Source organism: Boleophthalmus pectinirostris, unplaced genomic scaffold, assembly GCF_026225935.1.
Source record: "Boleophthalmus pectinirostris isolate CB_2022bp ecotype Guang Dong unplaced genomic scaffold, ASM2622593v1 HiC_scaffold_4, whole genome shotgun sequence".
NCBI lineage: Eukaryota > Metazoa > Chordata > Actinopteri > Gobiiformes > Gobiidae > Boleophthalmus > Boleophthalmus pectinirostris.
The window spans coordinates 10341229-10366731 of NW_026571353.1; the positions used below are offsets into that span (position 1 = coordinate 10341229).

General features: G+C 37.4%; 1 protein-coding gene across 1 annotated transcript in view; it reads left to right on the forward strand.

The window, feature by feature from the left end:
* The window catches only part of adgrd2 (adhesion G protein-coupled receptor D2), a 160715-nt gene extending 135469 nt beyond the window's left edge, over window positions 1-25246 (forward strand). The window contains exons 19-27 of the mRNA XM_055161493.1: window positions 989-1122; window positions 7163-7278; window positions 14801-14921; window positions 19144-19185; window positions 19297-19350; window positions 20713-20860; window positions 21031-21089; window positions 21189-21219; window positions 23228-25246. Of these exons, the coding sequence (XP_055017468.1) occupies window positions 989-1122; window positions 7163-7278; window positions 14801-14921; window positions 19144-19185; window positions 19297-19350; window positions 20713-20860; window positions 21031-21089; window positions 21189-21219; window positions 23228-23235 (713 nt within the window). The 3' untranslated portion in view covers window positions 23236-25246. The remainder of the gene's footprint in view (window positions 1-988; window positions 1123-7162; window positions 7279-14800; window positions 14922-19143; window positions 19186-19296; window positions 19351-20712; window positions 20861-21030; window positions 21090-21188; window positions 21220-23227) is intronic.
* Window positions 25247-25503: the final 257 nt, after the last annotated feature.

Genomic DNA, 25503 nt, shown 5'->3' on the forward strand with positions numbered 1-25503 from the left:
GAATCATCTTGAATTTGGTGCCCTCATGTGCACTTGGAGTTGTGTGTCAGTGGGGAAATTATGAAAACTGAGCTATGTGAAATTCAATTTGTCAACTGGCCAAAAGTTTAGTTGAATACATTTCACAGCTCATCTAAGATGCTTCTTCAGTTCTGGTCAGACGCTGGTGGACACTGCCTTATATCTGCCTGAAGGGAGGAGCTAACTTCACTGAAACTACTCTGAAATTAACACACCTACTTGTTTACAGTTTCTGTATGTTAGCTAGGCCTACTGAGCTGCACTGAGTATGGGGTCATATTAGCATAATCATTCAGGGCCATAATAGAGCTTTCACACCTTTGGGCCTGACCTTGCTACCCTTATTGTTTTTGTTTGTTTGTTTCGATTTAGGTTTGAGGATAGAGTTTTAATCTATCAAATATCTCCTATTTACAACTCCAGACATATATAATGCAGTGTCCAACAACGTCTGACCAGAACTGAAGAAGCAGCTTGGATGAGCTGCGAAATGTGTTCGACCAAATAAACTTTTGTCCAGTTGACAAATTGAATTTCTCCTTTTGCCAAAACTGAGGTATGGTTGTAATTGTTGATTAGCCAAACATAACGGAACGCTACATGTGTAGATGAAGAAAACTGGGCCATCTTTTCGTTTTTCCTATATTTTGTCAGACTTACTACTGCAAACAGAGACCGCCGGAAGTTGTCATCAAATGTTTCCAAACGTCTTCCTGGTTGGTGAAGCAAACGTGAATAGAGCCTATAGGACTAGGCAAACAATGACATTTTAATACATTTTTATCAGCTGAGATTCAGTCATGTCTGATTGTCAGCTTGGGTCTTTTTAATCAAGAGGTTGACTTCTTTTTGAAAAGAAAAAAAAAATCTTGGGTTAATGCTTTTTTTTTGTTATATCACCCAGCTCTACTTGTCAAACACCCCAGTTTCAGAATTACTTTTACTGACGTTTTTTCTCCCTCTCCAGGCCTTCCTGTTCTGATCGTGGGCGTCACACTGGCTGTATCAGTGGATGAGTACAAAGCAGAGGAACACTGCTGGCTCAATGTGAAGAACGACACCATTTGGGCCTTTGTGGGACCCGTAGTTTTTGTCCTAGCGGTACGTGTGTGCGTCAGTAACCTTTGGAATTGTTCACGTGGAATTGTATTAGCTTGTTATTGTTATTTAGCTTTTAAAACGTCTAAAATTCTCAAGGACGGATATGAAGACTAAATTGAACTGATAATTTGGTTATTATTCCGTTGGTTTTGGCACAGCGGTGACTGAGAGCTTCACCCCGACAACGTTTTTCAATAGAGGAACTGCAATGTCTAATTTGTGCAGGTATTCAAGCCACATCTAATCAAGCCAGGCTGAAAAATAACGCCAGTGAAAGAGCAGACTCACAAATGGACAGACCCTTCATTTTTAATTTCTTGTTATACTGTATTTTGTCTGAAGTCTGTCCAGTTAATTGAATGGTTATCTGAAAAAATAGCTGCATTCATCCACCTAAACAAAAGTCTGCAAATCGGAATTTTAGTTTTCATACAATTGTGTGATTTGAGATGTAATCTACGGTCAAGCCGAAAATCACGAGATAATTCAGTAATGGTTTCTGCATTGAAATGTATAAACGTTGGTGGTAAAGCTCTAGCAATAACCAAAATATTGTGATACTGTATTGTCAAAAGTCTCAATATGTCACAATATATCAAATTAGAAGTTTCTTTGCTTCAATTCATTGTTAAAATGCAGAAACAGTTAAACTACATAGACCATGATCCTTTGGTCCTTTTTAATGCAGACAGTGGAATATTATAGTAATATAGTATCAAAAGCTCATCAAGGGGGTTAAAAGGAAAAAGTAGCATTTCTTTAAAGGTGCATTGTGTAAGTTTTCTGGTGGAGGATCCATCAGAATCCATGTATCATTCGTTCATTCGGTTTTCAATATAAAACCAAAAATCAGAAAAGAAGAAAAAAACAACAATTTTCTTCATTATTTGTCCCCAAAACCGAAATGAAAAAACAGATAACGATTCGTCTTTTCAGTTTTCGATTTTGTGTTTAAATGAATAATGGAAAAAAACGATAAGATGGTCCAGATAGTCCTGCTCTGGTCCTGGTCTCTCTCTAAGTCTTGGTCTTAGTCCTGGTTTGGTTCTGGTCTGGTCCCAGACTTGGTTTAGTCGTGGTTAAGTCCTGGTTCAGTTTGTATGCGGCTCAAAAGTCCTGCATCTCAGTTTAAGTCATGGAAACTGGAAACAGTTGTTATCAGTTTTTTCCATTACTCATTTAAACACAGAATCAAAAACTGAAAAAACGAATCGTTATCCATTTTTTGGATTTTGGTTTTGGAGACAAATAATGAAGAAAATAGTTGTTTTTTCATTTTCTTATTTTTGGTTTTATATTGAAAAATTAATGAACAAATGATACACGGATTCGTCAAATACTTTTATTTTTTCATGGAGATGTTATTACTTTGTCTGGAATGTTTCACAGTATGGCATTAAACCTTTCTATCTTCATGGAGATCAAACCAGACCAAGTTACAGGTCAGATCTGTGAAGAGACGACCCCGCTCACAGTCAGAATGCCTGTTTTTCTAGGTATTTTTGAGCTATAACCACCTGTAATTGAATAAATGTAAAGTAGAGCTGTTTCATGTCATACTGTGGAACATTCCAGGCAGAGCAGAGACATATCCATAGAAACAAGCAGGTGATGGACCCACAACCAAAACGTTACACAATCTGGTTAGCATCTCTAAAATATCGCAATAATCATATCTTGAAATTAATATCTTAACAATATCGTACCATGAGATTTGCATATTGTTCCATTCTTATTAGACCCTGATAGGCAGAAGTGTCAAAACTACAATGAAAGAAAATTCTAGAAACTCCTTGAGATACCATTTGTAGAGACACAGAGTAATATGAGATAACAACATTTATTTTTTTCCACTGTATTCTAGGTTTTCAATTAGTTAATACTCATCTGTTAGGGCCATTTTGAGAATGATGTACCATTCAAAAGATAAAGCAGATAAGTGTTGTAATGTTTATTTAAGGTCCTATATTACACTAAATGGATTCTTGTGAGCTTTTAGTCATGTTATAATGTTACCTCATCAAAAACATACAGACATAGAGTTGTTTTTTGTTTCTTTCATACACGCTTGAGTAATTCTTAATTAATTGTCTCTCTCCGTCTCTTTAGTTCAGTAGAGATTGGAAATTCCAGGGCTGAAATTATCCAAATGATTCTAGTGGGAGTGTATGGAGTTTAAAAAACAACGGAGCACTTTCTGTATATACCACATGACATCACAAGTTGGTGATGGAGTGTTTTCTGTTTGAGAAAAGACCTCAGCCTAAATATGGAGAGTTTTGTGTCAGTGTCAATGTCAAATGTATTTACAAAGCACATTTAAAACAACCAAAGGTGACCAGTGTATACATTAGATAGCACAATAGTAAAAATACACAAAACATAAAGTACAATATTAAAGTTAAAAGATGACCTGTGATGAGGAAACAGCTATTATAGTGTAGATCCAAAATAGTATATGCATAGAAACTATAATGGGTTTGAGTTTCAATCACATGACTCTTATCTGTTATGAACACAGATTTGGGAACATTTTATTTTTCAAAACAAGATAGAGTAGAGTCTTTCATTGTTTATTCATATGGTCCTAATTCTGCATCTCTTAAAGTCAATAGATAGGCATGTTGTAGGCCACTATATATAGATTTGATTGGCCTATCACTGTTTTAAGTTCTGGAAAAACAAGTAGAATGCCTTTGCTCCAGTTGTAGAAACAAACACAGTTTTACATTATAGTGTTATCATGATACAAACATTTCAAACTTGATTTTGATACTAAAAATAGGCTGTGTACTTAGAGGGCCATTATTGCATTATTTTCTGATCTATGTTATAATGTTGTTTCCTCATCACAAACTTACTTGGAGTTGTGTTTTGGTTCATTCACACATGTTTAACTCAGAAATCCTGCATATTTAGGCTGTGTTCTTCAGAAACACTCCAGCTCCTGATGTCATGTGACAATACAGGAAGTCTAAGCTCCATACACCATCACTAGAATCATTCAGCTAAATTCAGCTCTGCAGTTTCCAATCACAAAGTGGAAAAGAGCATTTGAGCTTTGGAGATGTAGGCAGACTGGATAACCATAGACTGTAAATGCGAAGTGCTCATGGTGGCGCTATCGGCTTCTTTGACTCTGTTTCCAATTGACTTTACTCTCAACCTCAGGGGTCTCCAACCTGTAGCACCCCCTTCTAAGTAGCTAACCAAAGGATTTCTATTGTGGATAATAAGTCAAATTTGATTAATTACCATTGTAAATGTATAATTTCGATGCCTAACTTGGTGCACTGATAAATGGATAATGGTTTATATTTTATATGCATCTAAGTGTTCCACATCTAAGGCTTGCCATGCTCTTACATTTACTCAGTTTCTTTGCAACTGGTGAAATCAGTAGCTCTTTGACATTTTTGTTTTGTAAAGGTAGTTCACTGGAGAAAAAAAGGTTGACCCCTGCTCTAACTGCTGCAGTGAGCTTTGTCATTTTGGTCTCAAAATGTTCGTATTAACCCGCTCTACATGATCCTGGTGTTTTGATTCTTCTGTCTTCTCCATGAATAAATTCCTATTCCTAATATGGACATGGCTTCAAATTCGCCCCTATAACTGCTAGCCTCATGAGCTTCCTTTGACTGGGGAAGACCGCTATGGATGACATCACACTTCCTCAGTCTTCTCCTTTATACAGTCTATGATTAGAATGCAATATTTATTTTTTTGTATTGTGCATACACTACCGTTCAAAAGTTTGGGGTCACCCACACAATTTTGTGTTTTCCATGAAAAGTCACACTTATTTACCACCAGGAGTTGTAAAATTAATAGAACATATAGTCAAGACATTGACAAAGTTAGAAATAATGATTTATATTTGAAATAATATTTTTTTCCTTCAAACTTTGCTTTTGTCAAAGAATTCTCCATTTGCAGCAATTACAGCATTGCAGACCTTTGGCATTCTAGCTGTTAATTTGTTGAGGTAATCTGGAGAAATTTCACCCCACGCTTCTAGAAGCACCTCCCACAATTTGGATTACCTGGATGGGCACTTCTTGCGTACCATATGGTCAAGCTGCTCCCACAACAGCTCAATGGGGTTTAGATCTGGTGACTGCGACTAAATAGTTCTTGCACAATTTGGAGGTGTGTTTTGGTCATTGTCCTTTTGTAAGATGAAATTGGCTCCAATCAAGCACTGTCCACAGGGTTTGGCATGGCATTGCAAAATGGAGTGATAGCCTTCCTTATTCAAAATCCCTATTACCCTGATCAAATCTCCCACCTTACCAGCACCAAAGCAACCCCAGACCATCACGTTACCCCCACCATTCTTGACAGATGGAGTCTGACACTCTTTCAGCATCTTTTCAGTTGTTCTGCGTCTCACAAATGTTCTTCTGTGTGACCCAAACACCTCAAACTTCAATTCATCCGTCCATAACACTTTGTTCCAATCTCCCTCTGTCCAATGTCTGTTCTTTTGCCCATATTAATCTTTTCTTTTATTGGCCAGTCTCAGATATGGCTTTATCTTTCCCACTTTGCCCTGAAGGCCAGCATCCTGGAGTCACCTCTTCACTGTCAATGTTGACACTGGCATTTTACAGGTACTATTTAATGAAGCTGCCAGTTGAGGACCTGTGAAGCGTCTATTTCTCAAACTACAGACTCTAATGTACTTATCTTCTTGCTCAGTTGTGCAGCGGGGCCTCCCACTTCTCTTTTTACTCTGGTTAGAGCCTGTTTGCTGTTCTGTGAAGGGAGTAGTACAAACCATTGTAGGAAATCTTCAGTTTTTTGGCAGTTTCTCGCATGAAATAGCCTTCATTTTTAAGAACAAGAATACACTGTCATGTTTCACATGAAAGTTCTCTTTTTCTGGCCATATTGAGCATTTAATTGACCCCACAAATGTGATGCTCCAGATACTCAACCTGCTCAAAGGAAGGTCAGTTTTATAGCTTTTCTAACCAGCTAAACTGTTTTAAGATGTCCTAACATGACTGCACAAGGGTTTTCTAATCATCCATTAGCCTTCTGACACAATGAGGAAAGACACTGTATCATTAGAAAGAACAATGGAGTGATAGTTGCTGGAAATGGGCCTCTATACACCTAGATATTGCACCAAAAATCAAACATTTGCAGCTAGAATAGTCATTTACCACATTAGCAATGTATAGAGTGTATTTCTGATTAGTTTAAAGTTATCTTCATTGAAAAAAACAGTGCTTTTCTTTCAATAAATAAGGACATTTCTAAGTGACCCCAAACTTTTGAACAGTAGTGTATGTGGGTAACAGTTATGGAATTCCCTAACTTGGTGTCATGATCCACAACGCGCACCCTCAGAGTTTGATTTGGGCCATGCAACTTTTCCACTCATTCCCATCTGAGGAGTGAAAGGAAAGACACGACTCTGGGAATGAAGATGCCTGACCCCTTCCCAATGAGTAGTAGTACGTGCAGAGCTTAAGTTTTGCTGTGCGTAAAAGTAAAGCTGTAACGGTGCAAACTTGTTCACATGTACCCAAACAAGAAACGACAGCATTGACGTGTTTGCGGTTTGATGACGAGAGAGAGACAGATGTGATGGAGCGCACCCCCCGCAATACCTCTGCAACCCACCTGTTGAAGATCTCTGACCTAAAAAATTACCTAAAAAATAGCCTAAAAATGGCCAGACTGGGAAAGAAATTCTACATCTCTTTGCAAAATCTTTAATTTAAAGATCTTAACTGTGTTTTAGTAAAATGGGTAGTCTAACCTATCATTGCCACTTTAATCTGCTTTTTCAAGTTGGTTGTTATTCGGTTGTTATTCTGCATATGAAATGGGCCCTCACTACAAGCGTTTGAGTCACTATTGTATTCTGTTGTTATTATACTCTGAATGGCTGTCCTTCACTCACATACATGATGGTTTAGGAGCCCGGAGAGACGTGGTTGAATTTTAGTGCTGCCAGACTCTAAGAGGTTGTACAATAGTGAATGCACTCTCTGCTCCTGTTCAAACCCTTGTCTTTTGCCTCCAGGTCAACTCCGTGGTCCTCTGTCGCGTCGTCATGGTGACGGTCTCCAGCGCTCGCCGACGGACCAAGATGTTGAGCCCGAGTTCAGCGACCAAGATGCAGACCTTTGACCTTACGTGGTGAGAGTAGTGCACTATTATTTAGTTTCCATTAAAGAGGCAATATTACAGTTCTATGGGGTATTAACTGAAAATGTGTAACATTTAGAGAGAACATATTACCTTTTATTGTTATTCTAAAATGCTATATTCACCGAAAATAGTGTACCCTATTTTTCGGACTATAAGGTGCACTTGAAATCCTTTAATTTTCTCAAAAATCAACAGTGTGCCTTATAATCCGGTGCCACTTATGTATTAATTCTGGTTGTGCTTACTGACCTCGTAACGATTTTATGTGGTACACCGCGCTCAAAAATCTGTCAAAATGTTTTAATACGACTTTGGTAAACTATGAAGCCACACAGCTTGATGGCATGTCGGTGCGTTACGGCTACTGTAGTCAGGAGCCTCACAGTTTGATTGTTTATGCAAATTAGTCATGTGGTTTTAAGTTTCATTTCTGTAAAACATAAACAAATGTGCGCAAACTGCATTAAACACATTATTACTCTACTTTACTTAAGTTATCCACCCACATTCACATTCATAATACACATTCACCAAAACAGGGAGGCAACGCCAGGTGAGCTTCGCCACTGCCAATGCCAATGGATTGTGGACGCGTGGGCTAAGGGATCAGTCTCAAGTGTCGTCCGTTTGTTTTGCTTAATGTGCCTTATAATCCAGTGCGCCGTAGGTGTGAAAATAGACGAGAGAATTCAACATTACTGATATTGCGCCTTATACTCTGGTGCACCTTATAGTCCGAAAAATATGGTATTAAAATGTTTTGTTAGTTTCAGTTTCATTTTTCATGCGTTTTTGAGTCCATGCTCCTTTTGCTCCCAGCACTCCCCTTCAGAGCGCTATCACAACACAATCAGCATGGAATTAATCTACTATAGATCTATGTTATAATGTCGCTTCCTCATTAAAACAGACCTGGAGTTGTATTTTGTTTCATACACACATGGATAACTCACAAATCTTGCATATTAAGGCTGAGTTCTTTTCTCAGACAGGAAACACTCTGTTCCACCTTGTGACGTCATCTGGTGATACAGGAAACTGTTAATCAGTAAACTACTGCTTCATGACATCACAAGGTGGAACAGAGCATTTTGAGCTTTGGAGATGTAGACAGACTAATAATAAACAGTTACTCAAAGATGTGTGAATGAAACAAAACACAACTCCAGGTATATTTTTGATGACGTAACAGCATCCAACGTGGTTTAAAGCTCACAAGAGTCAATTTCACACAATGTAGGACAATGTAGGACCTTTAATAAAAGAGCTGAATAGCAGCAGTATGTGAGGGGGGAGGAGTTTAATTTGGGAGTTTGCTGTGGGAGTACTCAGGCTTATCGGCTACACACCTGCTACGGACACAGCTGTTTTTGTTTTCATTATTTCTGGCCAAATTAATTTCACTTTTACCTCTCACTCTGTGAAGTGAAAGACCATTATTGTATTATACCTGGTTTTAAGTACATACAAGAAGTAAGAAGACCAGTAGCACGTTTGGTGATACTCATAATTTGGACTTGTGTACTTGTGATTTAATATAGGCTATTTACTGTTATGATTTTGTTCCTTCATCAAAAACATACCTGGAGTTATTTAGTTTTTGGAAATCTTGCATAATTGATACATTTACCTGTGCAGTTCTTTCTTATTGTGCTTGTGGCTGCTATATAGATAAAATCTGACACCCGTGGATTATTATGGTATTGATCCACGTTATCCACAGGCAATATTCATCAAAAATGACTTAATAAATGAAACACGAAACAACAGAGCAGTGGACATATTCTGGTAGAGGTGAAAACGAGAGTTGATCTGCGATATGACGTCTTGAAAACGCAACATTTACTTCAGTAACTTTAATATTTGGATGAAACAGTAACCGAAATGTCGTCATATCGTATCGTCAGAAGTCTCTCAATAATACCATGAGCTGTCACAATATATCGAATTACAAAATCCTTTGCTTAAATGCATTCTTTTATAGTACCAATAGCTAATAAACATCGGCAACTACATATCCCATGATTCATTTCAGTGCAGACAACATGAAGTAATATGTTTTTTATTTGAATTCTTGCGATTATGATTTTAAAAATTCACATCAAAATCTTGTCAGGGTATTCTAAAAGCAAAAAAGCATTCTACAGTATAATGATATAATCTACAATTACATTAGCCTCTTCAAAATTTCGCAATAAATATCGTGCCGTGAGATGCATATCGTGATAATATTGTACCGAGAGATTTGGATATCGTTACATCCCTAGTGTTCGTAGCAGGTTTTTTTTTACTTTTTACATACCATACTGTGTACTTGTAATATGAAAATAATTTTGTAGTGAACAATATTAATTCTCCAGTAAAATTTAAAACAGGTATTGCCAGTTTTAGATGCCTGAACTAGTGTCAACAAATTACTGAAGGTCTTGAATGAATAAAGATTCCCAAACTGAATCCCTCCAAATACAACTTTGTTTGGGTAAATGGTGAGAGGAAACAATTTTACCATAGTTAAAAAAAAACTCTGAAAAGGCGATTTGTATAATAGGTCTGCCTAAGTTATTCTAGACGTAATACAAATCTAAACAAAAGTCTATACACGTAGATTTTTAAATGTGTAAAATATGACCTTGAGTTGAAGACAAATGTTACAATACTACAATTTCAAACTTGATTTTTACACTATGGAAAAGACTTAAAGGCTCTGTATTATGCGAAATCAACTTTTGTAAGCTTTAAGCCATGTTAGAACTTGGAGTTGTGTTTTGTTACATTCACACATGTTTTAGTGACCCTTTATTATATATCTGTCTACATCTCCAAAGCTCAAAATGCTCTCTTCCACCTTGTGATGTTACTTTGTGGAATTTTCAAGTTAACAGCTACCTTTTATCTTTAGTTCAGTAGAGATCGACATTTCCACGGCTGAAATCATCCAAATGATTATTGTGAAGATGCATGGAGTTAAAAAACACATTTCCTGTATCACCCCATGACATCACAAAGTAGAAGAACCCAGCCTGAATACGCAGGGTTTGTGTGTTAAACATGTGAATGAAACAAAACACAACTCCAGGTCTGTTTGTGATGAGGAAACAACATTATAACGTAGAACATCAGACAAATAGACATCTTTATCTTTTAATGTGTGATATGAAATTTGATGCTCTGAATGTAATTTTCATCAAATGATTTACTATTTTTCATTTTGCACTTTTATTTAGTTTGAATTTTAGTATTTTTTTTAACCATTGTTTCAGCATGATATTACACTGGTTCCTTAAAACAATTTCTCACATTATAGGAGGACAAAACTGTTTAAATAAAATGAATTAGTATTGTTTGTACTTGTAGTTGTGGGCTGTAACTGACTAAAGTATTAGAGTAGTAGGAGTATTAGATTTGAGTATTGACTTGTCCTTTTTCTGTTATGATTAGGGCGAAATGCTTTGTTCAAACTCGATTTCGATATTAAGGAATTCACCAGACACTCGATATAGCTAAAAATATAACAATGAAAATAAAAATGCTCCATTTTTAAGTAATAGAATGTAATTTTCAGAGACAAAATAATCGTGCTTCTTTATCTTAGCATGAGGTCTTAGATTTGTTTACACTAAAACTGTTCACAAAGGAGTATCTAGTTGAGTATCTAGTAAGTATCTAGTTTCAATATTAGTTTTAGTCTTGATTTGTACCTGATTTTCCGATACTTTTGAGATTTCGATTGTAACTCTGCGAAAAATTATCCTAGGACGTATTTTAAAGGTCCTACATTTTGCGATATTGACTCTTGTGAGCTTTAGGTCATGTTATAATGTTGTTACTTCATCACAAACATACCTGGAGTTGTGTTTTTTTATTATTAGCATGTGGGATTCTAGTTTCAAAATACATCAAGACCATTCGAAATCTACTGTGACACCCTAACAAACCTCCAACACATGTCTCTTATGTCTGTTATCTAAGTAAAAATGAGGTTTCTAATCAAGTTAAATATGTTCCATTCTGTTACTCAGTACTAAAGAAGATAACCTCCCTGCATACGTACACATAATCACATGCAAGGTTGAAACACAATTCTTCCTCTCATTCTGAGCTAAATTTAAGTTGCCATGGTTACGGATGTCAGTGCAGTATTCTGAAGTTTACTATAACCCTTGATGTCTCTACGAACTATGCGGAGTATTATTAGATAGTTAGTTAGTTAGTTATTGTTAGGTCCTGTATTATGCAAAATTGATTCTTGTGAGCTTTAAGTCACGTTATTATGTTGTTACCTCATCAAAAACATATTTGGAGTTGCGCTTTGTTTCATTCACATGTTTGAGTAACCCTGTATTATTAGCCTGTCTACATCTCCAAAGTTCAAAATGCTCTGTTCCATCTTTTACCTTTTGTTCAGGAGACTTTGTGAATTCCAGGCCTATTTCTAGTGAAGATGTATGGAGTTTAAAAACACGGGAGCGCTTCTGGTATTACCACCTGACACCACAAGGTGTGAATGAAAAAAACGCAGCACAAATATGTTTTTGATGAGGAACAACATTATAACATAGATAAGAAACATTCAACATTTACAGATCCAATAATCTGGGTTTAGAGGTGCACTAAGCGAATTTTCTGGTGAGTGGTCTACAGTAATATCTCTATGGAGATAGTATTGTTCTGTACAGTAGGGCATTCAACTCATCAAAAACAGGTCTTTTATTGGTCAAAAAGTACCTTAAAAAACATACATCCTTACTGTAAATGTGTGTGTTTTGTGAGGTTTATAATTTTATTTAAATTGGACTTTCTGGATGGACACAGGCAGCGGATATTACATAGATTTAACTCCATAACTTACCTACCAACCATGTTAAGTTGGACCAAAATGTGTATAAATTGTACAATAGTTACGATTAGACTAATAAAAATGTGTGATAACACCTTTATTTTGTGATGTGAATGTTTAAACTCTTCAAAAATGTTCCTTGTGCACAAGTGGTCCCTGCATTTTAGATGGAATTTTTGGTTTTGATGAAAGAGGGAGAGGTATTCCATTTTGGACCAAAAACTGTGTTTTTGGTCTTTTCTTCTCAACTTTTTATCGACTAATTCACTTATAGAACTTCTACTTTTACTTTTTTCTTTTCTATAAAACATTTAACTTATTCTTTTAGATGAATATTTTTCCCCTCAGTATAGTATATACTATAGTAGTTTTAGGAGCTTAAAGATGATTAAAATGACCTTTACACAGCAAAATCAAGGCAAGGCAAGTTTATTTGGGTAGTACAATTCGTATAGCCTGATTCATCAGCCGGTTTCACTTTGTAGAAACCATCTGACCTTGCAGCATTAGGATTTGTTCACATGATGGTAGGTGTTTTTTTTTTTTTTTCATTTAACCAATCACTGCTATTTGGTCATGATGTATGCAATGCGCCGCTAACGGAGCTAACTGGTATATTAAGGTTTTCCCAAATCCAGTAGGAAGAAGGGCAAAAACGTCTTTTCCCTTGATAAAATTCACCAAACATTCTCTTTGTTCCAGCTTTAAATCCTCTCTTCCCTGGTTGGCTGGTGCCCAAACTCAAACTTCCGGTGTTTTTGCTTGTTTTTGTATTTTGATTCCAGACCTAGTCTCTCGAGAGAAATGAAATTGAGCAGAGGCACTAGGTGGCGCCAGCCTGGCTCCAATTCAAAGTTTATCAAAGTACTTTACAGAATACGAAATACATTAAACTTACAAAACAAACAAATCAAAACATAAATAATCATCGTAAAATTAACATTAAAAGAGAAGAGTGAAAAGTGCAGTATAAACCCCTTTCAGTCGTATGCACAGCTAAACAGAACTGTTATGAGCCTGAATTTAAACATTTAAAGAACAGTCAAAGTAGAGGCCTGTCTCACATGTTAAGGAAGACTGTTCCAGGTTTTAGCTGCATAAAACTGAAACACTGACTGCACATGTTTAGCCCCGACTCTGGGCACCAGCAGGAGGCTGGTCCCTGACCTCCTGTCACAGATGTATTTTGATGCTAGGTCATGGAGAGACTTGTACACAAACAGAGCTGCTTTAAAGTCTATTCTCTGAGACCAGGATGCATGTGCTCGGTTCAAGTCAGGAGAGTTCTGAATGTACTGTAGCTGTCTCACAATGAGAAGTCCATTAGAGTAATCTAAATCTAACTCTTCTTTTATATTGCCATGTTTTATTTCTATGCAATCCCTCAGTCATCCAGGTAGGCTTCATTTTGGTCCATGGGTGTATAGTAGTCTATGTATTTATATTTGTATTTATTAAAAGGACAATGCATATAAAAAGACAAGATAATGGAAATAAAAAAAACATGTACTTGTAAATATGCAGGATTTACAAGTAACTACTTACTGTGCTCTTATACTTGTTCTGATACAACTCAAGATCAGTATAAAGCTATAGAGGAAAAGTTAACTTCTGTCCAGCTCTGAATGACTTTTTAGTATCGATACCTGCTCAAATCTAGTTGGGATACTAGTTTTAGCATCTATTTGTATCAGATTTTCTATACTTTTGTCAGCTCTACTATGAATCGATATTACTCCACCATATCTGACCCTCTTATCAGCTCCCACTCTACATTTTGTGCTTTCCTCATCTTTTCTTTACCATAGAATGACATTCAAAAACTCTGTGACAATTTGAGAAGATCAGACAAACAGAAAACCAACTCTGAACTGAAATACAGAGGCAAGAAAGTGAATTGAGAGGCAGCTTTTGTCCTTGCCGATACACTACAGTCTTAAAACTCATCACTCTGCCCAGGTGCTACACGACAATGGTCCCGTGAACAAAAACAACCTCGGCTGCCTTGACCCACGAAAAGCTCATTGGACATCTAAGCACCGGGATCTCTCCAAATGTGAGCGCCAAAATAAAAGAAATGGCACAGTTGTTCGCCATCAAATCTATACCTGAGAGTGCGCTGGGGGTTAGAGACAGGAGCATTATCGGAATACCTTGAAAAGTCCGTATTCCTTCAGTCCTTCATCTTAAAAAAAAATAATAAGAAGAAGAACGTTTTCAAGTGTTTGGAGCAGAGGTCATTGTAGGTGCAGGTCAAAGCTATTCAGCGATTCATATGTAAAGCAACTATATTATGAAAGAACAGATCAATTGAAAATGTCAAAACATGATGTTGACATAAAATATTATCTTGGATCATGAAAGGTTTGAAAAGATCAGATTTTTTAATTTTATTTTATTTTTTTATAATCAGCCATATAAAAGACTACTGACCATATCTTAGTATTCAAAACCTTTTAAGATTTTTAGATGACAGTCCACTGAGGTTAAGGTATATCCATTGTGAGCGAAATTCATCATCATCACCAGAGGACCCATCTCTAGATCTTTGGCTAGGCTTCGTCGTTATTATTACCTTAGCTGGAGGACTACCTATTGTGCATGTTTTGCGTTAACTTTATCTGTTTTACTTATGGCAATACATAAATGTTGCATGTTTGTGTGTATTCCCAGGGCAGTGACCCGCCCCGTGCTCATCCTGCTCCCTGTCCTAGGCCTCACCTGGCTCTGTGGGGTCCTGGTGCACCTGTCTGTGGTGGTGGCTTACGTCTTCATCGCTCTCAATGCTTTCCAGGTTTTTGTTTAATGTCACATAATATTAAAGAACTACATTCAAGGGACAGTTCGGAATTTTGGACGTAGGGCCTCATTTTCTAGTGAGCTAAAGTGTTGGAGACACTTTTAAAAATATTCCATCCAGTCCTTGTATTTGCAGAGGTCGCTGGTGCTAGGCTAGTACACAAGTGAAAAATGCATTGCACACTCAGATGGCCGATATTTGATTTGATTGACTAATTATTTTTAAAATAACGTTTCGGCAAAAAAAACATTCATCATATATTTTTCTTGATTAGGACCACAGCACAGAAGTAAAATATCTGATGAAGGCTTTATTTTTTTGCCAAAACGTTATTTTAAAAGTAAAAAAAGCTTTTGGACATCGGCCATCTTAATGTGCTATGCATTTTTTCACTTTTGTCTTGCTGCTCCTTGCATTTGCACCTCTACAAGAATTTTGGTGTGCATTTTCTGTTTCTTTGGCGAGGCTAGTGCATATCAATGGCCATAGTTAGCCTGCCGCTAAAAACAGTCTTACCCACTCCACAAAACACCCGAAGCAAATCTGTTATTACCCCAGACTGTCAATGTGAATGTCTGCGTTGATAGAATAATTTTAGAAGTAAAATCACCCTTGCATTTGAAGGATTTATGTCTGAGCAACAGCAGCGAGTTGTACTTCCTGATAGAAAGGTTGGCAGCGGCGGACTGATATATGAGAAAATAGTCCCTCAACATGCAACAATTCAGGTGATGCAAGTTTAGTTTAGTTTTATTTCAAACATTATTCTATCAACACAGACATTCACATCGACAGTCTGGTGTAATAATAGATTTGTTTCGGGTGTTTTGTGGAGTGGGTAAGACTGATTTTAGTGGCAGGCTAATTATGGCCACTGACATGCACTAGCCTAGCACCAGCGACCTCTGCAAATACAAGGACTGGATGGAATATTTTAAAAAGTCTCTCCACACGTCTCCAACACTCTGGCTCACTAGGAAATAAGGCCCTATGTCCAAAATTCTGAACTGTCACTTTAAAGACAGTTTTGATCATAGATAAAGAAAAGTTTAAAATCCGGTTTGTCGCTTGTGATTTAAATAAGATTTTGAATTCAGTACTCATTTATTTACACGGCATACCTTTATTTTCATTTGAGTATGCATTTGAAGTAACTTTACTCTTAAAATGTTTTGTTACCAAACACACAACAGAAGTATTTAGGCTATCTTGGACTTCTTTCCCTGTGGTGTCAGAATCAGTATTGTGTATCAAGTGTATCTAGTATTGAAATTGAGTAGTATTATTACACTATTTTGAAGTAACAGTAGCAGTAATAATTACACATCTTGGCTACTTAAGTGTGCCGTAAAATCTAAAAACTATTACTACTCCTGTGTGAAAGTAGTACACCTGGTCGCTTCTGACACACTTTTACTGCATTTGAACATGATTTGCTCATAAAACGTGAAACTTGAGCTCCTCACTGTGTTCTCGTCTGTGGTTGTGGCCCTCTCAGCACTCCCCTTGGTCTTTAATTAATCAGAATGAGCTGGCCCCTGCGTGACCCCAGAGCTGCTAGTTAATTTAGATTTACAGCCAGTGTCCAGCTGAGGGCAGATAAGGCTGCTGGAGGAGTTCTTCCGCTGGAGGTAGGAGGCTGTGAACGGGACTGTCTGCTTTCTACTGTCTGCAGTGCCAAACAAGAGACAAATCTGTAGGCATGTGTGAAGTAAAGCAGTGTCATTTAAATGGAAGTTAGTGTTATTGTTTTCACCCTCTGAGCTGATCCTGAATCATTTAATTTGTCGCATCTTTGAACTTATTAAAGGGTCCATATTATGCTATTTTCACATCTATGTTGTTTTCTCTTCAAAAACCTGGAGTTGTGTTTTGTTTCATTCACACGTTTAACACACAAACCTGTAAATTCAAGCCGAGCTCTCCTCTCAAACAGAAAACACTCTGTACCTTGTGATGTCATGTAATAATACAGGAAGTGCTCCACTGTATTTTTAAACTCCATACAAATTCACTAGAATCACTTGGACAATTACAGCCCTAGAATTGCTGATCTCTATTGAACAAAAGGTAAAGGGTAGCTGTTTGGGATGTAACAATATCAAAATCCCTCGATACAATATTTTCATGATATGCATCCCCCGTTTTGATACTTAATGCGATATTTTGTGGAGGCTTATAAAACTGTCAATATGCTACTTTTTTCTTTTTTAAAAGCCTTTAAAAGCCTTTGGTACTGTAATAATATGAAGAATTAAAATTTAACAGTACTTAATAAAAGCTTTTTCTTCACGTAGTCTGCACTGACATCACCAAAGGATCATGGTCTATGTAGTTTCCTTTTTTTATTTTTTTGCCATGGCAAGGCAAGTTTATTTGGATAACTATTATTTTAAGCAAAGAGACTTGTATTTCGAAATACAGGGTAGCTGCGAGGTCTTAAAAGTCTTACAAAGGCCTAAATGTCATGTTCCTAAATTAAGGCATTACAAAGTCTTAAATTATGTTGTCCAAGTCTTATTTTTTTCACAAAGCTCTTAAATTTCATTAGCCTGTTTTTCTGTTTACTCAACCAGGCTGCAGTGCAATGTTAAATAGAGGGAGGGGAAAAAAAACAACAACGTGAAATAACGTAACGTGAATGAACATCTAATTTGGAGTATGCGCAAACAATACTTTGTTTTTAGCACCGGCAGCAATGAGTAAACAATCAGTTCCATCTACACTCCCCAAGACGCAAAACTCTGGTCAGATCTGCTCACGTCACATACGCGTTTACGTCACATACATCACCATCGCCTGGCATGCATACCCAATCCAATTCCACACACTTTTGCGTCACCATATGCACACAGATTTCCTCCCAAAAATGCTTGTCTAAACGCAGAATAAAAAGTGAAGACGCTACTCCACTTTTGTATCTTCTGTTAGGACCGTCATCATATAAACGTAGCCTTGGATTCTATTTATAGTACCATAGTTGGTTGGTCATTATTAGAATAAGACCCGGTGTTTTTTGCCCGCATAATGGGTGCGACGTTGGTCTTTATTTTCATTTAAGTGGTCTTAAAAAGGTCTTAAAAAAAGTCTTAAATCAGGGGTAGTCAAACCCAGGGATACCCTGATATATTGTGATGGCCTCCGACATTATTGTGAGATTTCTGACGATACACTATTACAATATTTTGGTTATTGTTACATTCCTAGTACCGTATTTTCCGCACTATTGGGCGCTCTGGATTATAAGATGCACTGTCATAACTTTTTTCACAAATAAACCACACCGGACTTTAAACGAAACACAACAGTTCGATGGGTCAGTCAGACTTTGTTTGGCGCGTTCACGGTGACTCTGGGCTTTGTTCAGTTGTGGCGTGTAGGGAGGGTGCTGTCTGGGACCGCTGGATTGTTGGCGTGTTCGCAGTGACTCAGTTGTTCAGTTGTGTCTAGAAGTGGCACACTGCACTCGCTTTTTCGATCCATTCCTCGTCCGCGTGGCGTGATGAGTGTGGCTGCGGGTGGCTGCGGGTGTTCTTCGCTGCGTGGTCGCTGTCTGCTCCGTGCGTGGTTGAGTGTGCTGCAGGTCGTGTGGCTTTGTAGTTTACTGAAGTCGTGTTGGGACACCCGAGTGGATTCATGTATAGGAAGCTCTGGATTTTGGGCGTGCAGTCGTTTTTTGATGGGGTTGGAGACTTTTGAGTGTACCCTATATATACTGCGGAAAATACGGTAGTTGTTCATTTGAAAACTACTGCTTCATGACATCACAAGGTGGAACTTTGCACTTTGAGCTTTGGAGTTGTTGATAAGTAATAATAAAGTATTACTCAAACATGTGTGAATGAAACAAAACACAAAGCTATGTTTTGAGGAGGTAACAACATTATAACATGACTAAAATCTCACAAGAGTCAGTTTTGCGTAATATAGGACCTTTAAGCACATGCAACATTTAGCATTCAAAAGTTTATTTCATATTTCCACAGTTAACTTTTTCAATTTGGAGCTGAGGTGAGCCATAGTGAACCGCGGCGGTGTGAAGCGAGCCGTAGCCCAGCCAGAGGGAGTAGAAAGCCACACAGATAACAGCATAAAGAGATATTTAGCAGAAGAAGGAAAAGCCCGGTGCACTAAATGGAAGCCACGAATGAATGCTTTTTGTTGTGTGTGTTCCTATGCGTTCCCTAATGTACCTCTGCTCTGTCTCTCTCCATAGGGCCTGTATATTTTCCTGGTCTATGCCGTATACAACAGTGAGGTAAGAAAGCATTCAGTCCATTGTCAGGGTTGTGTGCGTGTTCGTGTGTGTGTGTGTATGTGTGTGTATGTGCTATTTGGGACACAACAGTCACTGCTTTTTCTGCTCTAGGTGAGGAATGCCATCAAGAGGATCAAAGAAAAGAGGAAGGCCTTATCTTTCACCGTGAGTCTATGAGCATTTTTTTAAAGCACACATATTATGCTAAATTGACTTTTAAGAGCTTTTAATCGCGTTATGTTGTTGTCCCCTCATCAGACGCATACCTGGTGTTGTATTTGGCTTCATTCTTGCTTGTTTCATGAAGCTATTAATTCAAAGATATCTTCTGCACTCAAAAAAAAAAAAGCTTGCATTTTGCCAGTTTTGTTGCATCATAGGTAAAAATCCAGACTTCTCCTATGCGATTTTTACACCTATAGGCCATCACCGGAATCTATCTCTATCAAATTGTGGTCCCAAAGAAAGCATGGCTCGATTAGTATAGCATTCATGGGGGATAAGGACTTTATTTGTTTACTTTCTGATTGTTTATTCCCATTGCTGACAGCAGAGGGAGCTCCAGTGACAAGTTAATGTGAAATTAAACCGACAAGAATGCATAATATGTGTTCCTTAAAAGCAACTTTGTTAATATTTATGGATCCGAAGTACACATCCAGGTCTTTCTTTAAATGCATATTATATTAAGACTGCTAGGATTTCAAAATATTGCAATTTTAATGCTGGTTTCAGAATTTTGAAGCATAGAAAGGTTTCATGTTATATGCTGCATTTTTGAGGACTTTTTTTTATTCAGAAGATATAATATAATCACAACATAAAATAAATCCACATAAAATAAAAGTGAAAATATGTAACTTCCTGTAAGTGGAAAGTCACCTGCATGATTCTATGGAAATAGAAAGTTAAAACCATACTCTGGAACATTCTTGATAGGGATGGATACGTTTTTTGGCATACTGTGAAATATTATAGCCAAAGAAACAACATTTCCATGGAAACAGGCAGGAGGAGGTCAAAGAGTCAGGTCTGTGGAGATGCAAGCCCACAAACCCAAGACACACTATTTTTTTCAGTGCAATAAACACAACCCTCAGCAGTTTTTATTTGAGTAATTTTTGGCAAAAAAAAAAGCTACATACTATGGCTTTAAATTAACAAAGGTGAAATGATTGTTTCACTGTTGAACAATGAGCCAGCAGCAACATGTCCGTTGAATAGACATTAAACTTGACCATTAAAATTATAAAGTTGAAGATTTGTGGATTTTCAATTCAAAGTTTTTGTTCATAGATTTCAGTTTTTTTAAATTGCACTCTTGTATTTTGCAGTGTCTTTGTGTCTCAGAAAACCGCCATAAACGTATCTAATTGAATTATTAATTATTATTTCAAAATTAATTGATTTCATTGCCCTTCATTTTAGATTTTGCCAGTTACAAATTGTGGAACTACAATTTTGTGGAGGCTATGTTTATTAAATGAAATGAAAATGTAAAGAAATGTTATCCAATGCTTGTTACAGAACTGTTCCCAGCCTAGCAGCTTCTTGCCCTCTCAGCGTGCACCTGTGACCTCATGGGGGCGCTATCCCCCCATTCCCTCCAGCCCAGAAACCAGTGAGGCCTCTGGTCCCCCCAGCTCTGCATCCACATCTCTGGTCATCAAAAATGGTATGCAAAGATTCACAAAATGTAGAAAAAAAAAGTCAAAAGTCTGTCTCTCACTAGTATTTTGTATTTGATTTAGGCATCTATGAGGGTTTTGTCTGAGCCAGTGCATTGTTGCTTTTGGCCTTGTATCCCTGAAAAACTGATAAATATTTGCCATTGTTGTTTTGCAGAAAGTTTCAGAAATGAGAGTTTTGTCAGTTTCTCTATAAGACCATCATCAGGAAATCAAGTGAGTACACTCAGTAGTTTATTACAATGTAATTATTAGAGCATTCAGATTCTGAAACAGCACTTAATAATCACATGACTAATATCTGTGTGTTTACAGGTGGTTCAGCTCACAGGATTCAAACCATCAGGTACAACAGTATTTCATCATGTTTAGCTGTCATTCTAATGACATGATATAACTTTGATAATATGTACAATGTACACTCTATTGTGATTGGTTAGAGCCACATGTTACTCAATCAAATGTCCTGCCCACTTTCATTCTTTCAGACAAACACTTTATGAACATTTGTTTGAATTCACGACAAAGGCTAACCAATGTAGTACGGTAACTAATGTCCAAAAACACATCATACATTTGAAAAATTTGCAAGTTATTTATTTATTTTCTCCATAAGAGGAACAGAAAAGTGTATTTATAGCTGCATTAAACAGAGCAGCACTGACATACAATGTGATAATATCAGCAAAAAAATGTAATCAGCCATACAGAGTTTAAAATCTGTCTTGCAATTTCACTTTATGTGACAAAAAACATACGTTTTTATTTTTGAGCTCAAAATGGGGAATTTTGATGATCCCACAGTCGCACTCCAACCCAGAGGTACATATACTGTAGGCATGTGTATCCAAGATGCAGACTTTGCTTTGGTTCGTCCCATTGTATGAAAGCACCTTCAGACAGACAGAGAGCAGAGCCAGGCTGAGTCATGCTCCTCTCATGATCCACTGACCTTCATTTGGTAAAACAACCAAGTACTTTGGATCTGGGTTACAACCACAGATGAAAAATCAGGGCACAGGGATCAAGATGTTCAAATACACAACAGCAGTAGTAATGTAATGCGTTCCATCCAAATGTTTATCATTTAACCATTTTAAAGCTCCTATTTTACTCAAAATGACTCTTGTAAGCGTCTAATTACCCATGTAATTTTCTGGTTGGAAGTCCATCACTTTATTGTTTCAATGGATGTCACAGCTCTGTCTGGAATGTCCCACAGTATGACATTAAACAGCTCTCTAACACCGACTCAATTACAGGTGTTTCTATTGCTCAAAAAGAACAGGCATTCTGACTGTGAACAGGGTCGCCTCTCCACAGATCTGACCTGTAACTTGGTCCGGTAACTTTGGTCTCCATATAGATAGAAAGGCTGTGAAACATTCAAGACAAAGCAACAACATCTCAAATGTACACAGTGCACCTTTAGGAGTTTCATTTACACATATTTGGCTTATTGAAAATTATAATTACTGTACTATTACTGTATTCTTAGCTTATTATTCACTAAAACCTCCTCACAAGCCCTTATCATCTGAAACCTAATTCAAGATCAATTTATTTCTCAAAATGTTCTGGACCCTTCTCAGGCAAACACTGCTTCCCATATGTTCTTCTCTTTATACAAACACCATTTAAAGACTGTATTAACAATTTATTTTGCTAACGACCTTGAGCCCAAAACGAAGCCATCACACATACTGTATTTCTCCGCTTTTTAATAATATTTTGATGTGGCTGTTTTTCGCAAAATATTACATTGACAAGTTTTATATAAATAAGAAGAGCCAGTATTGATGTTTAGGCTACTTTGGTATTCGCTGCAAGAAAACACAAATGGAACAAGGTTTGAATTAGAGGATTGCAATAGACGTCCATTGTCAGCCACGTTACCTGCATCAGCCCACCTTTTGTGAGCCTGAATGCGCCGGCGAACACAACAGATGGTCTCCCCGCTTCGACGCGCGGAGGTTAAGTCACCGTCGGGTAATTGCGTCCAAATTGGTCCCGGCTAACGAGCGCCCGCGAGTGAGAAGTTACCGCGGCGGATACTACCTTAAGTGCGCGTCCGTATGTGCCGAGGGGTGACGGCGCGTTCAAGTGGTCGCCGGGATTGGTATTGTCGGTCGCCGGGGACAAAGGGGAGGTTCATTCCCTTAATCGGAAAACAGATCGGGGAGTCCATTGAAAACGCGGGGCCATTATGTACTTCAACACCTGCTCTCTCTCTCACCGGGCCTTTCACCGCGGCGTCCGAGCTTTTGTACGCTACACACAGCCCGAGCAAACATGAAACGTCAAATCAGAGCTAATGCCTTTTTATAATTTCTTTTTTTTTTTTATCGTTATAGGTTGTTGAGCCACAAACAAGAAGAAGAAGAAGAAGAAGACGTCTATTATTGTAAATATTTGTGCCACGGAAAGACGAGGAAGTAGTAGTGGACGAAGCAATCCTGCGTCATTGTTCAGTTGTGTATATACAGTAGAATAGGCTGCACAATGTTATATAAGCGTCTAATGTGTCTCCTGTGTCAGACCGGATTGTGTGAATGTAATTGTTTTGATTTTGTAGTTTGTTTAAAGGTGCAGTGTGTAACTTTTCTAGCAGAGGGGCCTTCTTGTTTCCATGGAGATGTTAATGCTTTACCTAGAATGTTCTACAGTATGAAAAGGGTCTATATCTACTAGGAATGTAACAAAATCCACGATATTATCACGATACGCTTCTCACAGTACGATATTTACTGAGAGGCTGATATAATTGTAGATGGGACACTTTTTTTGCTTTTAAAATACCTTGACGAGATTTTAGTCTGAATTATTACCGTCATAATCCCAAGAATTCAAGTAAAACATATCTCTTCATGTTGTTTGCACTGAAATAAATCATGGGATATGTAGTTCTCTATGTTTATTAGCCGCTGCTACTATAAAACTATACATTTAAGCAAAGAAACTTGTAATTGGATATATTGTGACAGCTCTCGATATTATTTTGAGACTTTTGGCGATACAGTATCACAGTATTTCAATTGTTGACTTCCCCAATATCTACAGTTTATTACGTTCTTTTCTGATCTCTGTTTTAATGTTGTTTCCTCACATGTTTCACACATTAAACACAGAAACCCTGTATATTTATACTGTGTTCTCCTCTTTAAAAAAAACCCAAAACACTCTGTTCCACCTTGTGATGTCATGTGGTAATACATGAAGTGCTCCACTGTGTTTTTAAACTCCACACACCTTCACTAGAATCATTTGGATTACTTCAGTTCTGGAATTGCCAATCTCTACTGAAATAAATGTGAAAGACAGCTGTTGAAAACGACCACTATGTGACATCACAAGGTGGAACACAGCGTTTTGAGGTTTGGAGATATAGACACTTTAAAAACTTTACAGCTGGCCAAAGTGTTGTACGCAAACACAGGATAGACAAGGACAATCGCAGTCAGAAGCGGCGCTACCATTAGGCAAAAGTATGCGGCTGCCAAACCTGGAGGAGCCCCCAAAAACTGCCCTCTTTGCCGCTAACGGTCGAGGCCTCAGAGCAGTTTGATTTTCTCTCAACATTAAATGAGAGTAGTTTACATTTAAACAATAACCATAAGAAAAATAATCATAATCATATGTAATGGATGTAAACAAAAATGTAATTGTACTATCAAAAAAATTTAACTGCTTTCAGTTATGGTTATCTAGTCGGCGATCGAACTAATAAAGCAAGTTTCCAGTCCACCGTAATTCAAATAAACAGAGATGTGCATGTTTCATGAACAATGGGTGAAAGCAAACAATAAATATATATAAAAAAACAACAACAAAAAAAACGGTGCATTATCGTGAGGGCCCCAAACTATAATTCACCTAGGGTCTCCAAATTGCTAACTCCACTGCTGATCGCAGAACAACACAATGCACAATACAAACACAATACAACTACTAAAAAACATAGTAGTAAACCAGGTTAACTCAAATGTGTAAATGAAACTAAACACAACTCCATGTATAGGATCTTTAAACACTAGTCTTGTATTTATTGAGTTCATTGTAAAGAAATACCTTAAAAACATGCGTTCTCACAGTGAGCAGGATCGCCTCTCCATAGATCGGACCTGTAACTTGGCATTGCTTGCTTGTTTCCATGAAGATACATAATGCCATTCCGTGGAACTTCAAGGCAAAGTGAAAACATCTCCATGGAGATAAGCAGGTGGCAGAGCCTGTTCCAGAAAAGCTACATAGTGCATCTTTAAAGCAGAGGGGTATCATGCATTTTGTCAAAACAGTACCACAAAGTAATTATCTGTAATACTGAATACTGTTTGTTTGTTTGTTTATGAAGAGCCAATATCAAGACATGTTTAAAAAAGTGAAATGTTACTGTTACTTAATTTGGAATGTAACCTTTACAGAAATCCTATCAGTTATAACTTTATTAGAATAATTTTGCATTCAATTCCCTGTAAATCTCAAATCAGGTGTAAAAATATATATCCCTTTGCTTTGTCATGTGCAGTCCTGTATTGTGTGGTATTGTAAAATTCGAAGCCTGTATATTTGATTTCCCAGAAATTAGTGTTTTTTAACTTTTGTTGACTCATTGGAGAAGCTGGTTACATCA